Source organism: Hypanus sabinus, chromosome 7, assembly GCF_030144855.1.
Source record: "Hypanus sabinus isolate sHypSab1 chromosome 7, sHypSab1.hap1, whole genome shotgun sequence".
In the NCBI taxonomy this organism is placed as follows: Eukaryota; Metazoa; Chordata; class Chondrichthyes; order Myliobatiformes; family Dasyatidae; genus Hypanus; species Hypanus sabinus.
In genome coordinates, this window is record NC_082712.1 from 15,155,578 (window position 1) to 15,172,864 (window position 17,287).

General features: G+C 47.5%; 1 protein-coding gene across 1 annotated transcript in view; it reads right to left on the reverse strand.

The window, feature by feature from the left end:
• Positions 1-12,975: 12,975 nt before the first annotated feature.
• The window catches only part of c9 (complement component 9), a 92,942-nt gene continuing 88,630 nt past the window's right edge, over positions 12,976-17,287 (reverse strand). Inside the window, exons 11-12 of the mRNA XM_059974249.1 lie at positions 16,054-16,200; positions 12,976-13,093 (exon numbers count right to left, since the gene is read on the reverse strand). Coding sequence (XP_059830232.1) covers positions 16,055-16,200 — 146 coding nt within the window. The 3' untranslated portion in view covers positions 12,976-13,093; position 16,054. The remainder of the gene's footprint in view (positions 13,094-16,053; positions 16,201-17,287) is intronic.

Sequence of the window (17,287 nt, forward strand, 5' to 3'; positions counted from 1 at the left end):
AAGTTGGCAGATCGATGGGCAGCCAGCCCCTATGTAATAGAGAGCCAGATGCCGAACCTGCCAGTTTACCGGGTGAAACCTGAGGATGGGAAAGGGCCTATCAAGGTACTCCATCGGAATCACCTGCTGCCCCTGGGCCAAGCGGTGCAGGTGGACAAGGAGCCAGAGAGAGAGGCTGTGCCTCGTACAAGGACTCTGCGAGGGCGCGGAACGAGGGAAGAGCCCACTGCTGAAGAGCCGAGACGGGTCCTTAACCTGGGCATGGATATCAATTCAGAAGATGACGACTCAGATGAGTGGCCCCTGTTCCCATTTGCTGGCGCTCCAGTACCAGAAGAGGAGGCTCCTGGCCCTTCTCCTACTGAGTTGGGCGAGAGGACGGAAGGTGTTGATGGTCAGATGGAGAGGCAGCCAGCATTGGGGGAAGAGAGGGTGGAACCCGAACATGAGCCAGAGGGTTCTCAGGTGAGAGCGGATCCCCATGAGGGAGGGAGTGAGGATCTGTCAAGTAGACCTGGGGTGTCCGAGGCAGAGGGTTCGCAGGTGAAGAGGGAGCCCAGTGAGGCAGAAGGGTCGGCAGAAGGGGTACGGAGATCTCAGAGGAGTAGACGCCCCCCAGAGCGGTTGACATATGTGGTGCCAAGAGAACCGAGTGTGATTTCTACTGCTCTGGGTAGTTATGTCACTGCTTTCTGCACCTGGGTTGGGTTTTGGGTGTTGCAAGAAGCCTTGGGGAACTCTGGTAATGTCATGAGGGAATGACATTTGCTGGTGGGGGGAGAATGTACAATTTACTGTGTATGTTAATCAAAATGGCTTCTTTGGTTTGCTAGAGTAGGAATGTTTTTATGTCTGATAAGTGTTTTCTCTCACAGTTGTTTAGCTTTGGACTTGCTGATATGGGGATTGTATTCATTTGTTAACCAATGGGGAAATGTTATTTTGTCTTGTGGGGCTGGGAGCTTGGGGGGTTTCGCGGTCTTTTCAGGGGAGGCGGGAAGGAGATGCCGAGGAAGGTGGACGTGCACTGCCCTGCTTGGTCAACCACTGGGGGTGGTCCCAGGTGCGAGGACGTGGAGGTCGGAGGAAAGCGACGAGGGGTCGAATGGTTCGATGGTTGAGCTCCAACGATGTGCACTAAACTGACTGAACTTTGATCAGTTGGCACCTTTTACTTTATTTTCTTTTCCTTCATATATATTGTATTGTCTAGTACTCTTTTAGTTTTAGTAAAGTCTTTAAAGTGTATTCCATAACAGTATCTGGTGTGAGTTTGATACTGTGTGTGTACACGCAGCATAAACTTGATTCTCACAGCACCTGCGTGTACGGGAGGTGGGGTTGGTGAGTGGCTGGATCTCCTTTTCCCCTAGACATATACCAGCCTGTTGGGTAAGTGTTACATACTTTACTACCTTTATACCCTTTATTCTGCTTCTCTTTCCTCAAAGCCTCTCTATATGTTAGATCTGGCTTTACTCCATACATTTCTTTCACTGCTCTCTCACTCCGGGTCCCATCCCCCTTGCAAATTAGTATAAACCCTCCCGAAACATGCTACCTGCAAGGATATTGCTCCCCCTCGAGTTCAGGTGCAACCCATCCAATCTGTACAGGTCCCACCTTCCCCAGAATAGAGCCCAATGGTCCAAAAATCTAAAACCCTGCCCCCTGCACCAACTCCTCAGCCACACATTCAACTGCCATCTCCTCCAATTCTTACCATCACTATCACGTAGTACTGGTAGAAATCCTGAGAATACCACCCTTGAGGTCCTGTTCTTCAGCTTTCTGCCTAGTTCCCGAAACTCACACTTCAGGACCTCATCCCTCTTCCTGCCTATGTCGTTGGTACCACCATTTATCACAACTTCTGGTTGCTTTCCCTCTTGCACCAGGATGTCATGCACCCGGTCAGAGACATCCCAGACCCTGGCACCCGGGAGGCAACAAACCACGCGGATGTCCTTCTCACATCCACAAAATCTCCTGTCTGCTCCCCTGACTATAGAGTCTCCAATGACGACAGCTCTCCTCTTCTCCATCCCATCCTTCTGCACCACAGGGTCAGACTCAGTGCCAGAGGCCCTGCCACCACGGTCATCCTCACCAACAGTATCCAGGATGGTAAACCTATTATTCAGGGGAATGGCTACAGGGGTGCTCTGCACTACCTGTCTACTCTCCTTCACTCCCCCCCCCCGACTGTCACCCAACGACCTGCTTCCGGCAGCCTAGGTGTGACTACCTCCCTGTAGCTCTCATCTATGACTGCCTCATTCTCCCTTATGAGTCGAAGGTCATCCAGCTGCTGCTCCAGATTCCTCACACGGTCTTCCAGATCGCCCAGCCACAAGCACTTCTGGCAGATGTGACTCTGCGGGAGAGGGGAGCTCCCCCAAGACTGCCACATCTCACAGGAGAGGCACTTCTAACTTGAATTGGAGTTCATCTTGTGTTATGGTGCCTAAGTCAGATGATAGTATTCGCTTTTGTACGGACTACAGGAAGGTGAATGCTGTGATGAAAACACATGCCTATTCAGCTCCTAGAGTAGATGATTGTGTAGATAAAGTTGGAAAAGCAAAGTTCCTTACAAAGATTGATTTATTGAAAGGGTATTGGTGTGTTCCATTAATGGATAGAGGTAGAGAGATTTCTGCATTTGTAACTCCATCTGGGTTATATGAATATAATGTTCTTTCATTTGGGATGAAGAATGCCCCAGGTACTTTCCAGTGGATGATTAACTCTGTGATTCAGGGATTGAAGGATACAGATGCTTATATTAATGATTTAGTTACAGGAATAATACTTGGGAAACACACATTACTGCGGTGGAGAAACTATTTGAAAGGCTTTCCAAAGCTAACCTAACTATTAATTTAGCTAAAAGTGAATTTGGAAATGCCACTGTGACTTACCTTAGTTATGGTGTAGGTCTTGGCTTGGTTAAGGAAAATGGTTAAGGAAATACATTAAAATCTGATTTAGCAATGAAAGGTTTAATGTTACAGGAGTACAATATTTTGATAATTCATATTAAAGGTAAAGATAATGTGATTGCTGATTGTCTATCTCAATGTTGAATGTACCATATAATTTTTTTTATGGAGTGATATTTTAACATTTGTAACACTCCTGTGTAATAATTTGTAAGGTGCTGTATGATAATACTATGTATATGTTGTAAATTTTACACATTTGTAATTATTGTAAGTAGTTAATTGTTAAAATTTTGTTCATGACAGACCAAATTTTTTTTTTTGAAGGGAGGTGATACGTACCTGTGGGTATCTTGTGACTGTCACATGACCATGATGTAATTGAGGCTCCGCTGGGCATGATGTAATGGTCTTATGATGGTGGGATGGTGTACTTTTCCCGCTGTGAGAGGTCATGTGATGGGCTTTTTCAACAGGGTATAAAAGGAGAACCCCTCCCTATGACGCAGGTCAGTTTTTGTGACTTAAGTTGTCAGTGGCTCCGTTCTGCTGCGTATTTGATTTTATGACGCAGTTTCATTTTAAAAGTGGAGTTTTAATATCTACTGTAAGAATCGTTGTGCCGGCAGTTCTGAAAATCACTGCCAGTTAAAGTCCAGTCGGAGAGCGAAGATTTATTGAAGTTCGGGAAGCCGAAGGATTGAGGCAAGTTGGTATTATCGGCGGTAAACTGGTTTGACCTTATTTAATCTTCGTACAAGGAGTTAGTAACCTGCAATCTGAGATAGCTCCTGCTAAAAGAGCAGAAAGATTTGGATGCAGAACTTCACCAAGGAAAGATCAGTGCCTTTAAGCTGTTTTATTTCCTTCAATCATAAATCCCTCAGCAAAGCATACTTCGGCTGGGATCAGTAGTAACGTCATGAAAGAGAATTTATTACTTCAAGGAAAGTCTCTCCTAATGGACTGTAAATCATTTAGGACCTTTTGCAATACTACTTTAAAGAACTGTGTTCGCATTTCTTGCTTTAAGAACTGTTCGAGCTGCCGTAGAGCAGTCCACTTCTGGTTAAGTTAGTTGTTTGTTTACTTTTGGGTTTTTTTTTAGCAGTGCTTAATAAATGTTTTATTTGTTATAAAAACCCTGTCTCAATTATATATTCATTGTTGCTGGATCTTAACAGCCCAATGGGCCAGCCACTGGAATGTCTTTTTTCCCGGGTTTGGAACTCATTGAGGTTATTGTAGAGCAGGTGTATTTGCAAGTGGGAAGGAGAATAAAAAGTTTAACAGTTTGGATGAAAAAAAGGGAGGAAAAGAATGTGGAGATAAGAAACAGAGTGGAGTGAAATTTTTTAGCGACTTGTCCATCGCCATCTTGAGCGGAAGAGACCGCCATCAGATTTCTGAATGGTCACTACTTTTTTTATTTTTTGTTATTTTGTACTACTTAATTTAACTATTTAAAATGTAGAAAAACCTACAGAACAATACAAGCCCTTTGGCCCATAAAGTAGCCATGCAGTATATATAGTTAAAGTAACTGTTCTTTTTCTCTATATTTATTTAGCGTGTATTGCATTGTACTGCTGCCATAAAGTTAACAAACTTCACGACATATGCCGGTGATATTAAATCTGATTCTGATTCTGTGTGTCCCACTCCCATCAGGGAGGAGGCTATGTAGCATCCACACCAAGAACACGAGACTCCAAGACAGTCACTTTCCCCAGGCAGTGAGGCTGATCAACACCTCCACCCACTAACCCACCCCTCCACACCCTCAACCACCACTACCTTATCATTTCCTGACAGTCACCTTATGTACACACACTCCTGTGCCTCGTGTCACTTTATGGACACACAATCAGTCTGTGTATAGAAAGTATCTTATGCATTTATTCTTATTTGGTGTATTTTTTGTATTATTGTGTTCTTTATCACAGTGTTTTTTTGCTTCGAACCCAGAGTAACAATTATTTCATTCTCCTTTACACTTGTCTACTGGAAATGATATGAAACAATTTGAATGTTGAAGTTTGAATCCAGGGTTCCTGCAAGTGTGTTTTGTTTCCAGCATCTGCAGTCTCCTGTGCCCCCGTGATGAGTATGCCAACACGATTACAGACAGAACTGCTCTGGGAGTACTTCACAGCGGGAGTGATGAGAGAGGCCTCCGTCGGTCAGGGTAAACCATGGACGCTGTGTTCTAGCTGCCTAGGTACAGAAGCCAGGGCAGTTCTACAGGGAGACCACGCTGTTGCCCATGTAGCAAGCTTCTCCGCTCCAAGCATCTGATGAACCCAAAGGAACGGCAGAGACCCATACAGTTTGGGACCAGTGTCATTGCAAGAGTTGCCAGTCAGGGTTGAATTCACATAGGACTGCCCGAGGGGCTAACTCTGGATTTTTCCCTCGGGGTTTACTCCCGAGGCCTTCCTCATGAGTGAGTACAGCCACAAGGGGTGGAGATTTGAGATCAGAGTTTTCCCTCTCCTAGACGAGCTGCCAACAATGGCTGACGAGCCCCATCTGCCCAAAGCGACTGGTTTTAAAGTGTCTGTAACCCACATATGCCCCTTCACCTGTCATTAGAAACGGTTCCTCTGGGTTTAGTAGCTGAGCCACACATGAAGGGCAGGAGCTGGACGGCTGTCAGGGGCTATTTGAGGCAGACGCCATTGGGAGCATTTAATAGGTAGTGGGAGCTTGTCCGTATTACCACTCTCAGCTATAACAACATTAACCCTTTACAACTGGTAGTCAAAACTGCCCAACGCATCGCTGGCACCAGCCTACCCAGCATCAAACTCATATATACACAGAAATGTGCCAATGAAGGGCAGGTATCTCACACCCACCCCCCTCGCTCATGGACTGTTTGTCCCACTCCCATCAGGACCACGCCAGGGCCACTACACTCAAAAACAGTTACTTTCCCCAAGCAGTAAGTCTGATCAACACCTCACCCACTAACCCACCCCTCCACACCCCCAACCACCACTACCTTATCATTTCCTGTTCATCACCTTATGTACAGACACTCCTGTGCCTTGTGTCACTTTATGGACATACAATTAACCTACGTATATAAGCTGTCAGATGCATTTATATTTATTGTGTTTTTTGTGCTCCACCAGATCCAGAGAAACAATTGTTTTGTTCCTCTTTACACAAGACATTAAACATTCTTCACCTGGAACCTTGTACACAGGAGACCCCCATGTTACAGTCATTCAGGTCATAGACATCCACCCTTACATCATTCACAAATTACTCCCCCAGGATTTGAGATGTGGAATAAAATTAGCTTTGTGAAATGATCTGTCTGGATGACACGCAAAGGTTTTTCGGTATCTGAGCACGTGCAATGATAATAAACCGGTTATCAGTGCCAGAAGTGGCAGCTCTGACGAGCCCACGCTTCATTTCTCTGTAACTCTAACACTATTCTGAGGGCCTGAAGAGCCCTTTTGAAGGACGCCAGCCCGCTATGTCAGCTGTTTACTTCTCTCCTTAGATGCTGCCCGACTTGCTGAGTTTCTCCAGCATTTTGTGTGTGTTGCTCGGGATTTCCAGCATCTCTTGTGCTTACAATACTGTGCAAAAGTCTTAGGCACATAAATATATATAGCTAGGGCGCCTGAGACGTTTGCACAGTACTGTGGTGATTTTATCTACTGCACTGTACTGCTACGTGAAAAAAACCCAAATTTCACAATGTGTGAGTGATGATAAGACTGATTCTGATATGGGTCTCTGTTGTGGACTGAAACAGGAAGGGGGCAGGGAGAGGGGAGTCAGGCTGGTAAAGGGGATGGGAGTGGGAAGCATCAGAGAGACATTCTGTAATGAGCAATAAACCAATTGTTTGGAAGGAAACGACCATGCCTAGTGTGTTAGGGCTGAGCGTGTCTGCACCCACAGCATTCCCCCACCCCTGGCATTCCTACTCTACCAACCCTCCCACACCCCTCCCGTGCCACTCCACCTTTGCCATTCCCAACGTCCTTTGCTCCCGCTAGATTTCCAAACTCACTCTCTGTTCCACCTTGACAAAAACAGTACTGTGCCGGCGGTGTAGTCAGCCCAGCAGTGTCCATTCCAGGCATATGGACTAGTTCACATTGGGCTCCTTCAGCTCTGTGTTTTCGTTCTTGGTGCCGGTTGGTGGGTGGGCGACGAGGGAGGGGTTGGGGATTTGGGGTCTGATGTTTTTCCGTGTGAGTGACCTGGTAGATTGTAGGGTGTGAGAGGGGTCGGGGTTTGCTGTTTCTTTGCATGGGAGGAGCTTGGACGTCAGGGCTGTGATGTTTAGCTGCTGTGTATGGCTGGGCAATCTGGTAGCTTTTTCTGTGAGGGAGGGTTTGTGGAATTTTGGGATTGTGAGTTTTGTTTCTTTTCCCTGTTCATGCAGGTGGGGGTGGGGGGTGCATGGTTTGATGTCTTCCATCTCAACAACTTCCGTGGTTTTTCTGTAGTTTGTGGCTATCTGGAGAAGACAAATCTCAGCTGTATCCTGCATGCACTTTGATAATAAAATGAACCTTTGATGTATATGTGCCTAATACTTTGCACAGTACTGTACGTTTTATTCTGCAAAGTGTTTTCTTTTCCACAGCCTTGCTGTATTTATGTGTGCAATGATCTTTCTGGGAGGTATGATAAAATAAAGCTTTTCGCTGTATTGAGGTACACGTGGACACAGCTCAGCACATCAGAGAAACCAGCCTCCCCCCAAGGTCTCCATCTACACTTCCTGCTGATCAGTAAAGCAGCCAAAATACCCACCCCAGACATTGTCTCTCACCCCCACCCCAGACATTGTCTCTCGTCCCCACCCCAGACATTGTCTCTCACCCCCACCCCAGACATTGTCTCTCACCACTACCCCAGACATTGTCTCTCACCTCCACCCCAGACATTGTCTCTCACCCCCACCCCAGACATTGTCTCTCGCCCCCACCCCAGACATTGTCTCTCACCACTACCCCAGACATTGTCTCTCGCCCCTACCCCATACATTGTCTCTCGCCCCCACCCCAGACATTGGCTCTCACCACTACCCCAGACATTGTCTCTCACCCCCACCCCAGACATTGTCTCTCGCCCCCACCCCAGACATTGTCTCTCACCACTACCCCAGACATTGTCTCTCGCCCCTACCCCATACATTGTCTCTCGCCCCCACCCCAGACATTGTCTCTCACCACTACCCCAGACATTGTCTCTCGCCCCCACCCCAGACATTGGCTCTCGCCCCCACCCCAGACATTGGCTCTCACCACTACCCCAGAGATTGTCTCTCACCCCCAGCTCAGACATTGTCTCTCACCCCCACCCCAGACATTGTCTCTCACCCCCACCCCAGACATTGGCTCTCAACCCTACCCCAGACATTGTCTCTCGCCCCCACCCCAGACATTATCTCTCACCCCCAGCTCAGACATTGTCTCTCACCCCCACCCCAGACATTATCTCTCACCCCCAGCTCAGACATTGTCTCTCACCCCCACCCCAGACATTGTCTCTCACCCCCACCCCAGACATTGTCTCTCGCCCCCACCCCAGACATTGTCTCTCACACCCACCTCAGACATTGTCTCTTGCCCTTAGACATTGTCTCTTGCCCCTACCCCAGACATTGTCTCTCGCCCCCACTCCAGATATTGTCTCTCACCCCCACCCCTCATTGGGTAGAGGCTACAAAGCCCTGATGAAGGGTTTCAGCTTGAAACGTTGACTGTTTATTCCTCTCTTTGAATACGATAGGGTCTTTTAAGAGACTCCTGGACAGGTACACAGAGCTGAGTAAAATAGACGGTTATGCATAACTCTAGGTAATTTCTAAGGCAAGGACGTGTTTGGCACTGCTTTGTGGGCCGAAGGGCCTGTATTGTGCTGTAGGTTTTCTATGTTTTCTCTCCATAGATGCTGCCTGACCTGCTGAGTTCCAGCATCTGAATTTCCAGCATCTGCAGAATCTCTTGCGTATAAGATATAAATGTCTGAAATTACACACCACCAGGTTCAAGGACAGCTTCTACCCTGCTGTTACCAGACAATTGAATGGGCCACTCATACCTCTCAAAATGAACACTTCACCTCACAATCTAGCCCCTCACATGTTACTGTCATCCTGCACTGCACTCTCCCTGTCACACTTCGTTGGTTTCCTTTTCTATGATCTCAACATACTGATGTCATTGTCATAGAGAAGTACAGCACAGAAACAGGCACTCTGGCCCATCTAACGCATGCCAAGCCGTTTAAACTGCCTACTCCCATTGACCTGCACCGGATCCATAGCCCTCCTTGTACCTACAATACATGCACTCAGCCAGACTTCTGTTATATGTTGAAACAAAGCTCGCATTCACCACATGTGCTGGCAGATCGTTCCACATTCTCACAACCCTCTGAGTGAAGAAGTTTCCTCTCATGTTCCCCTTAAACTTTTCACCCTTAACCTATGACCTCTAGTTTTAGTCCCACGCAACCTCAGTGGAAAAAGCCTGCTTGCATTTACCCTGTCTGTACCCCTCACAATTTTGCATACTCTATCAAATCTCCTCTCAAGCTTCCACATTCTAAATGATTCAATCTTTCCTTAATTCAGTGTGCCTGGAAGTGGAGGAGGTTGGGGAGGTCCTAAATGAATACTTTGCTTCAGTATTCACAAGGGAAAAGGATCTTGATCAGGATGAGATCGAAGTAGAGTGGGCCTGTGTGCTGGACAATGTGGAGATTAAGGAAGAAGTAGTGCTGGATCTTCTTAAAAACATTAAGATTGATAAAACCCCAGGGCAGGATATGATACACCCCAGGTTGTTGTGGGAATTGAGAGAAGAGATCACAGGAGCATTAGCTATGATCTTTGAATCCTCTTTGGCTGCAGGGGAAGTGCCGGAGGACTGGAGGATGGCAAATGTAGTTCCCTTGTTTAAAAAAGGTAATAGGGAGACACCTGGGAACTATAGACCAGTGAGCCTTACATCGGTGGTTTGTAAACTACTGGAAAAGATTCTTAAGGATAGGATCTATGAGCATTTGGAGAAGTACAGTCTACTCAAGGATAGTCAACATGGCTTTGTGAAGGGAAGGTCATGCCTCACGAGCCTGATTGAGTTTTTTGAAGAGGTAACAAAAGAGATTGATGAGGGTAGTGCAGTGGATGTGGTCTACATGGACTTTAGCAAAGCATTTGACAAAGTCCCTCATGAGAGACTCATCCAGAAAGTCATGAGGCATGGGGTAAGTGGAACATTGGCTATTTGGATAAAAAATTGGCTTAAAGGAAGAAAGCAGAGGGTAGGTGTGGAAGGAAAGTATTCTGCCTGGAGGTCAGTGACTAGTGGAGTGCCGCAGGGATCTGTCCTGGGACCCCTGCTATTTGTGATTTTTATAAATGACCTGGATGTAGAGGCAGAAGGATGGGTGAGTAAGTTTGCGGATGTCATGAAGATTGGGGGAGTTGTGGATGGAGCTGTAGGTGGTCAAAGGTTACAAGAGGATATAGACAGGCTGCAGAGTTGGGCAGAAAAATGGCAGATGAAGTTCAATCCGGATAAGTGTGAGTTGATGCATTTTGGAAGGACAAACCAGAAGACTGAGTACAGGATTAATGGTCAGTTACTTAAGAGTGTGGATGAACAAAGGGACCTTGGGGTTCAAATCCATACATCCCTCAAGTTTGCTGCACAGGTTGATAGGGTAGTTAAGAAGGCCTATGGGATGCTAGGCTTCATTAACAGGGGGATTCAGTTCAAGAGTAGAGAGGTCATGTTGCAAATCTCCAGTGAGACTGCACTTAGAGTATTGTGTTCAATTCTGGTCACCTCATTATAGGAAGGATGTGGAAGCTATGGAGAGGGTGCAGAGGAGATTTACCAGGATGTTGCCTGGATTGGGGAACAAGTCATATGAAGCAAGGTTAGCAGAGCTGGGACTTTTCTCTTTGGAGCGTAGAAGAATGAAAGGGGACTTGATAGAGGTCTACAAGATTATGAGAGGCATAGATAGGGTGGATGGATAGTCAGTACCTGTTTCCCAGGGCACCAATAGCAAACACCAGAGGGCATATGTACAAAATTAAGGGAGGGATGTTTAGGGGAGACATCAGGGGTAAGTTTATTACACAGAGGGTTGTGAGTGCCTGCAGTGACTTGCCAGGGATGGTGGTGGAGGCTAAAATATTAGGGGTATTTAAGACCCTCTTGGATAGGCACACGGATGAAAGAAAAATAGAGGGTTATGGGGTAGTGTGGGTTTAGTACTTTTTTTTAAGGATTATATGGGTCGACACAACATGGAGGGCTGAAGGGCCTGTACATGCTGTAGTGTTCTATGGTTCTATGGTTCTACATCCCAATTCCTGTCTTGTCCTAAAAGAAACAGATCCATAATTCCCTGAAAGTGGTGTCACAGGCAGACAGGGTCATAACGAGAACTTCTGGCACATTGTCCTTCGTGAGTCCAAGTATTGATTACAGGAGAAGGGATGTTACGTTGAAGTTGTACAAGATGTTTGTGAGGCCTAATTGGACTATTGTGTGCAGTTCTGGTCACATAACTATCAGTAAGATTGCGAGATTTGCTGAGAAAGTTTACAAGGATGTTAACAGGAATTGAGGACCTGAGTTACAGGGAAAGGTTGAATAGGTTAGGATTTTATTCCCTGGAGCGTAGGAGAATGAGCAGAGTTTTGGTAGAGGTATACAAAATGATGAAGGGTATAAATAGGACTTGCTCCGTGTGGGTCGATGGTTCAAGGCAGAGTTTGGGCTGAAGAGATGTGATCCTCTAGGACTCTATTTCAGGCAGGTAGGGTCAGCTTAAAGCCATTGTTTCTTACACAGACTAGCTGTGCTGAAGAGCCTACTCCTGTACTGCAGTATTCTGGACAATGGAGAAGATGAAGAATTCAGCTCATCCCCTCTGTCTCTGCTTACAGAAATCACAACAGAGACATTGAAGACGTGCCTGGGATATGGTGCCAATCTCAACCTCCAACAGGCCATATCCAAAAATGGAAACAATGAATCTTATGGAATCTCAGAAAACGTCAATGCTGACAATTGTGCAGCTGTCAAGAAAGAAAGAACAAGTATGAATTTAAATAGTTTATTTTGAGATGAGGCACTGGGACATGAGAGGTGGCAGAAAACCCGAGTCCTGGCTCTTCCACCATTCAATAAGTTCCCAGCCGACCTTTGACTGTCAGGCACAGGAGCGGAACGAGGCCATTCACCCTTCAACACACTTCACCAGTCAATTATGGCTGACTTATTTCCCCTCTCAACCCTCTGCTCCTGCCTTTTCTCTCTGCAATCTTTGACATTCTGACCAATCAAGAATCTTTCAAACTCTGCTTTAAGTATATTCGGTGACTTGGCCTCCACAGCCATTTGTGGCGATGAATTCCTCATGTTTACCACCCTCTTGCTAAAGAAATTCTTCCTCATCATTCTGAAACTGTGCCCTCTAGTCCCACCATTAGAAAAATTCTTTCCATGTCCACTCCATCGCAGCCTTTCAATGTTTACATGCACACCTCTGCAGCCCCCGTGCAGATGACATTTACAAAAGCAGGTGTGTAAAAACGGCCCCCCGAGACACCACAACCACAATCCATTCCAGCTGCTCCCATGCGGGAAACGGTACCACAGCATAAAAGCCAGGACCAACAGGCTCCGGGACAGCTTCTTCCACCAGGCCATCAGACTGATGAACTCATGCTGATACGACTGTATTTCTTTTTATATTGACTATCCTACGGCTTCCCCATCCTTCCTGTAGTGAGGTGACCAGGACCGAGCACAGTACTCAAAGTGGGGTCTGACCAGGGTCCTATATAGCTGCAATATATATACAGAAAGGAGCTGAAAAAGGGCTAGTAACTACCCACCCTGGACCCCCTTTACACTGTGTACTGGAAATGACATTAAACAATCGCAAATCTGCCACTGTAAATTGTCTCCAGTGCATACGTGACTAGTAGAAGTTGACAGAATTATAGGAGAGCAAAAATCTTTACAACTCATGTTCTCAAAATTATTTGTTTATTTTCACAGTTCATCTTCTTTTGCATATTGTTGTATATATATTTTTGTAAATCCTATCATCTTTCCTACTCGTCCTGTAAATGCCTGCAAGAAAATGAACCTCAAGATAGTATATGATAACACATGAAATTTAAGTTCAGGTATAATTATCATTCAACCCTATCTGAACATAGCTGAACGAAACAGTGTTCCTCCAGTGCCAAGTTGCAAAACACATCACCAACGGCACACAGCGCAAATAGCACTTATGGTAACAATTTCAGACAAGCATACAGTCACAAAGAAAAAAAAATTGCACTAGACCCTGCATGGCATTATTAGATTAACGATGTTGTCCTTGTCTTCCATCTTCTTCCACAGAGCGAACACTGGAGGCAACACACACTTTGATAATAGATTTATTTTGAAATGGGATTCGTTTAGAATTGGTGTTATGGGTGCTGGAGTGCCAGTACACGCTCAATGGACTGAATGGACTGCCTTTCTCTATGAGTACTCATTTTTAAGGTGAGAGAATGAAAATTTGAAAGGGACCTGAGGGGCATCTTCTTCACTCAGAGGATAGCGAGTATATGGGAGAAACTACCATGGGACACAAGACTATAAGGTACAAGAGCTGACTGACCCATCAAGTCTGCTCCCCATGCAAAGCTCGTTGGTCTTTTCAACCCCATTCTCCTGGTGTCTCTCCGTAACCCTTTACACAATTACCAATCCAGAACCAATCAGTCTTAACTATCCCCAGTGATCCATCATGGGTAGTAGCCTCCGCAGAATGTAAGACATGGTTAAGAAGTGATGCTTCAGAAAGCCAGCAGCCATCGTTAAGGATCCCCTCCACCCAGGAGCTGCCCTTTTCTCACTGTTAGCATCAGGAAGAGGTACGGAAGTCCGAGGGTGCACACTCAGTGATTCAGGAACAGCTTCTTCCCCTCTGTCATCCAATTCCTAAATGGACATTGAATCCAAACTGGCTAGTTCTTAAAAATTTCTGCTTTTTTTGCACTATTTATTTTTATTTAACTACTTAATAGAGATATTTATACTTACTGTAATTCATTATTTTCTAAATTTAAAATGTATTGCATTGTATTGTTGCCACAACGTTAACAACTTTCACAACATATAAGCAACACGCACAAAACGCTCCACCAGCATTGCTTGAATTTCCAGCAGCTGCAGATTTCCTCGTGTTTGCTTCACAACATATAAACCTGATTTTGATTTGGCCTCCACAGCTGTCTGTGGCAATGAATTACACAACATTCTACCCCTTGGCTAAAGAAATTCCTCTTCATCTGTTCTAAATGGACATCCCTCTATTCTGAGGTCTTAGAGCCTCCCACTCTAGGAAACATCCTCTCCATGACTAGTCTGTTCAGTGAGATCACCATCATTTCTCTAAACCCCTCCAATCTAAATACCTGTTCATGTCTTTGAATGTTATTATAATACCTGCTTCAAAGCCCATCCCTTGGCAGCTGGACTACACCCCAAATGACAAAGTTGCCCCTTAGGTTTGTTTCAAACCTTTCCCATTCACCTCACACCCATGCCTCACCCTGGGAAACAGACTGTTGGGGAGATTTGGGCTCAGTGTACACCAAACTACACTGATGTTTACAGGAGACAGAGTACAGAGGACGTTTAGCAGGACATCTCTGACAACAAAGGGTCATCACAAAATGGAGAGGGTGGGAGAAGCAGGGGTGATTGAAACCTACCCAGTACTGAAGGTCTAGACAGAGTGGATGTGGAGGGCATGCTTCCAATAGTGGGAGAGACTAGGGTCAGAGGGTACATCTCAGTATAGAGGAATGTCTCATTAGAACAGAGATGAGGAGGAATTCCTTTAGCCAGATGGTGGTGAATCTCTTGGAATCCATTGCCACAGACGGCCGAGTCATTGGGTAGATTTAAAGTGGAGGTTGATAGGTTCTTGGTTAGTCAGGGTGTCAAAGGTTACAGGGAGAAGGCAGGAGAATGGGGTTGAGAGGGATATTAAATCAGCCATGATGGAAAGGCGGAGCAGACTCGATGGGTCAAATGGCCTAATTCTGCTCCTATGTCTTATGGTCTTATAGAATATGGACCAAATGGGACAAGCTTAGGTGGGACATGTTGGGATGAAGGGGTTCGTTTCCATTCTGTGCGAGTCTGTGACTCATTGAGTCTAGGGAGGGGACAAATTTCTTTGAGGGTGGTATACTCGAGGACTCTCCGCTCTGGATGGTGGTGAAGGCCACCTGTCTTCTCGTAAGTCCACACCTAGGTTTAAAGAGCCCCCCCCAACCCTTTCAGTATGCAGGTTCCTGATCAGCACCCCCCCAACGTTCTTTTGTGTGTGGGGGCACAGAGAGAGGGAGATATCCTCACCTCCTCTCCCACTGGTTACATTACGTCTGACTCGTGTTTTGCCACCCTTTGCTGGGGTAAACAGCTCCTTCGTTTAACATGGGCACAGCCAGATCCCATTGACCCTCACAGGGGGAGGGGTGTATGTGGAAGGTGGGGGGGAGAGTAGGATGGTAGTGGTTAGCGAGGGGTTGGTAAGGGAGTAGGAGAGGACAGAGTGTTGGAGAGAGGAGAGGAAGTAATGAGTTGAGAGAGGGTGCAGAGGAGTTGGGCGGGTAGGGGAGGGGGATGTGGAGGAGGGTAAGGAATCATTGAGGAGGGTAGTGAGTATGGATGGGGAGGGAAAGGATTCTGGAGGGGAGGGGAAGGGTTGTGGAGAGGGGAGGAGAAGGGACTGTTGTGTAGGGAAGAGGAGGAGAGGGTAATCAAGGGAGGGGGAGCATTTTGGAGGGAGTCGAGAGAGTTGTGGAGGGAGGGGAGGATTGTGAAGGGAGAGTGAAGGTTAAGGAGGGAGGGGAGGGAAGGTTGTAGAGGGAGAGGAGAGGGTTGTGTACGGAGGGGAGAAGAGGGTTGTGGAGGGAGGAGAGGAAGGTAGAGTTGTGGAGGGAGGGGGAGAGTTTTGGACAGGAGGAGTGGTGTTTAAGGAGGAGAGGACGGAGGTGGGTTGTAGAGGGTGGAGGGAGAGTTACCTCAGCAGTAGGTCTGGCTGTTACTCTCACCCTGACACGCGGCTCCCGCTCCCTGGCGGCCCAGACATTGCCGCGTGCGTGTCCGGTGCCTATCAGCGCAGCCTGACCACGAAGTCCAGCAGCTCCACGCACCGTCCGTGTACTCGGCTGCCGCAAACCGAGGCAAAGTTACTCCGTGCTCCTCACACCCCCTCATCCTCCTCACACTCCACACCTGCCTCACACTCTTCACAACCCCTCACACTCCACACCCTCCTCACAATCCCTCACACTCCACACCCGCCTCACACCCCTCACACTCCACACCCTCCTCACACCCCTCACACTCCACACCCTCCTCACACCCCTCACACTCCACACCCTCCTCACAATCCCTCACACTCCACACCCTCCTCACACCCCTCACACTCCACACCCTCCTCACACCCCTCACACTCCACACCCTCCTCACAATCCCTCACACTCCACACCCTCCTCACACCCCTCACACTCCACACCCGCCTCACACCCCCTCACAATCCCTCACACTCCACACCCTCCTCACACCCCTCACACTCCACACCCTCCTCACACCCCTCACACTCCACACCCTCCTCACACCCCTCACAATCCCTCACACTCCACACCCTCCTCACACCCCTCACACTCCACACCCTCCTCACACCCCTCACACCCTCCTCACAGTCCCTCACACCCCCTCACCCTCCTCACACTCCACACCCGCTTCACACCTCCTCACACTCCTCACACCTCCTCACACTCCTCACACCCTCCTCACAGTCCCTCACACCCCCGCACCCTCCTCACACTCCACACCCGCTTCACACCCCCTCTCACTCCACACCCGCCTCACACTCTTCACAACCCCTCACACTCCACACCCTCCTCACAGTCCCTCACACCCCCTCACACTCCACACCCGCTTCACACCCCTCACACTCCACACCCTCCTCACACCCCTCACACTCCACACCCTCCTCACACCTCCTCACACTCCACGCCCTCCTCACATCCCTCACCACACCCACCTCACACCCCCTCACACTCCACACCCGCCTCACACTCTTCACACCCCTCACACTCCACACCCTCCTCACACCCCTCACACTCCTCACACCTCCTCACACTCTACACCCTCCTCACACCCCTCACACTCCTCACACCTCCTCACACTCCACACCCTCCTCACACCCCTCACACCTCCTCACACCTCCTCACACTCCACGCCCTCCTC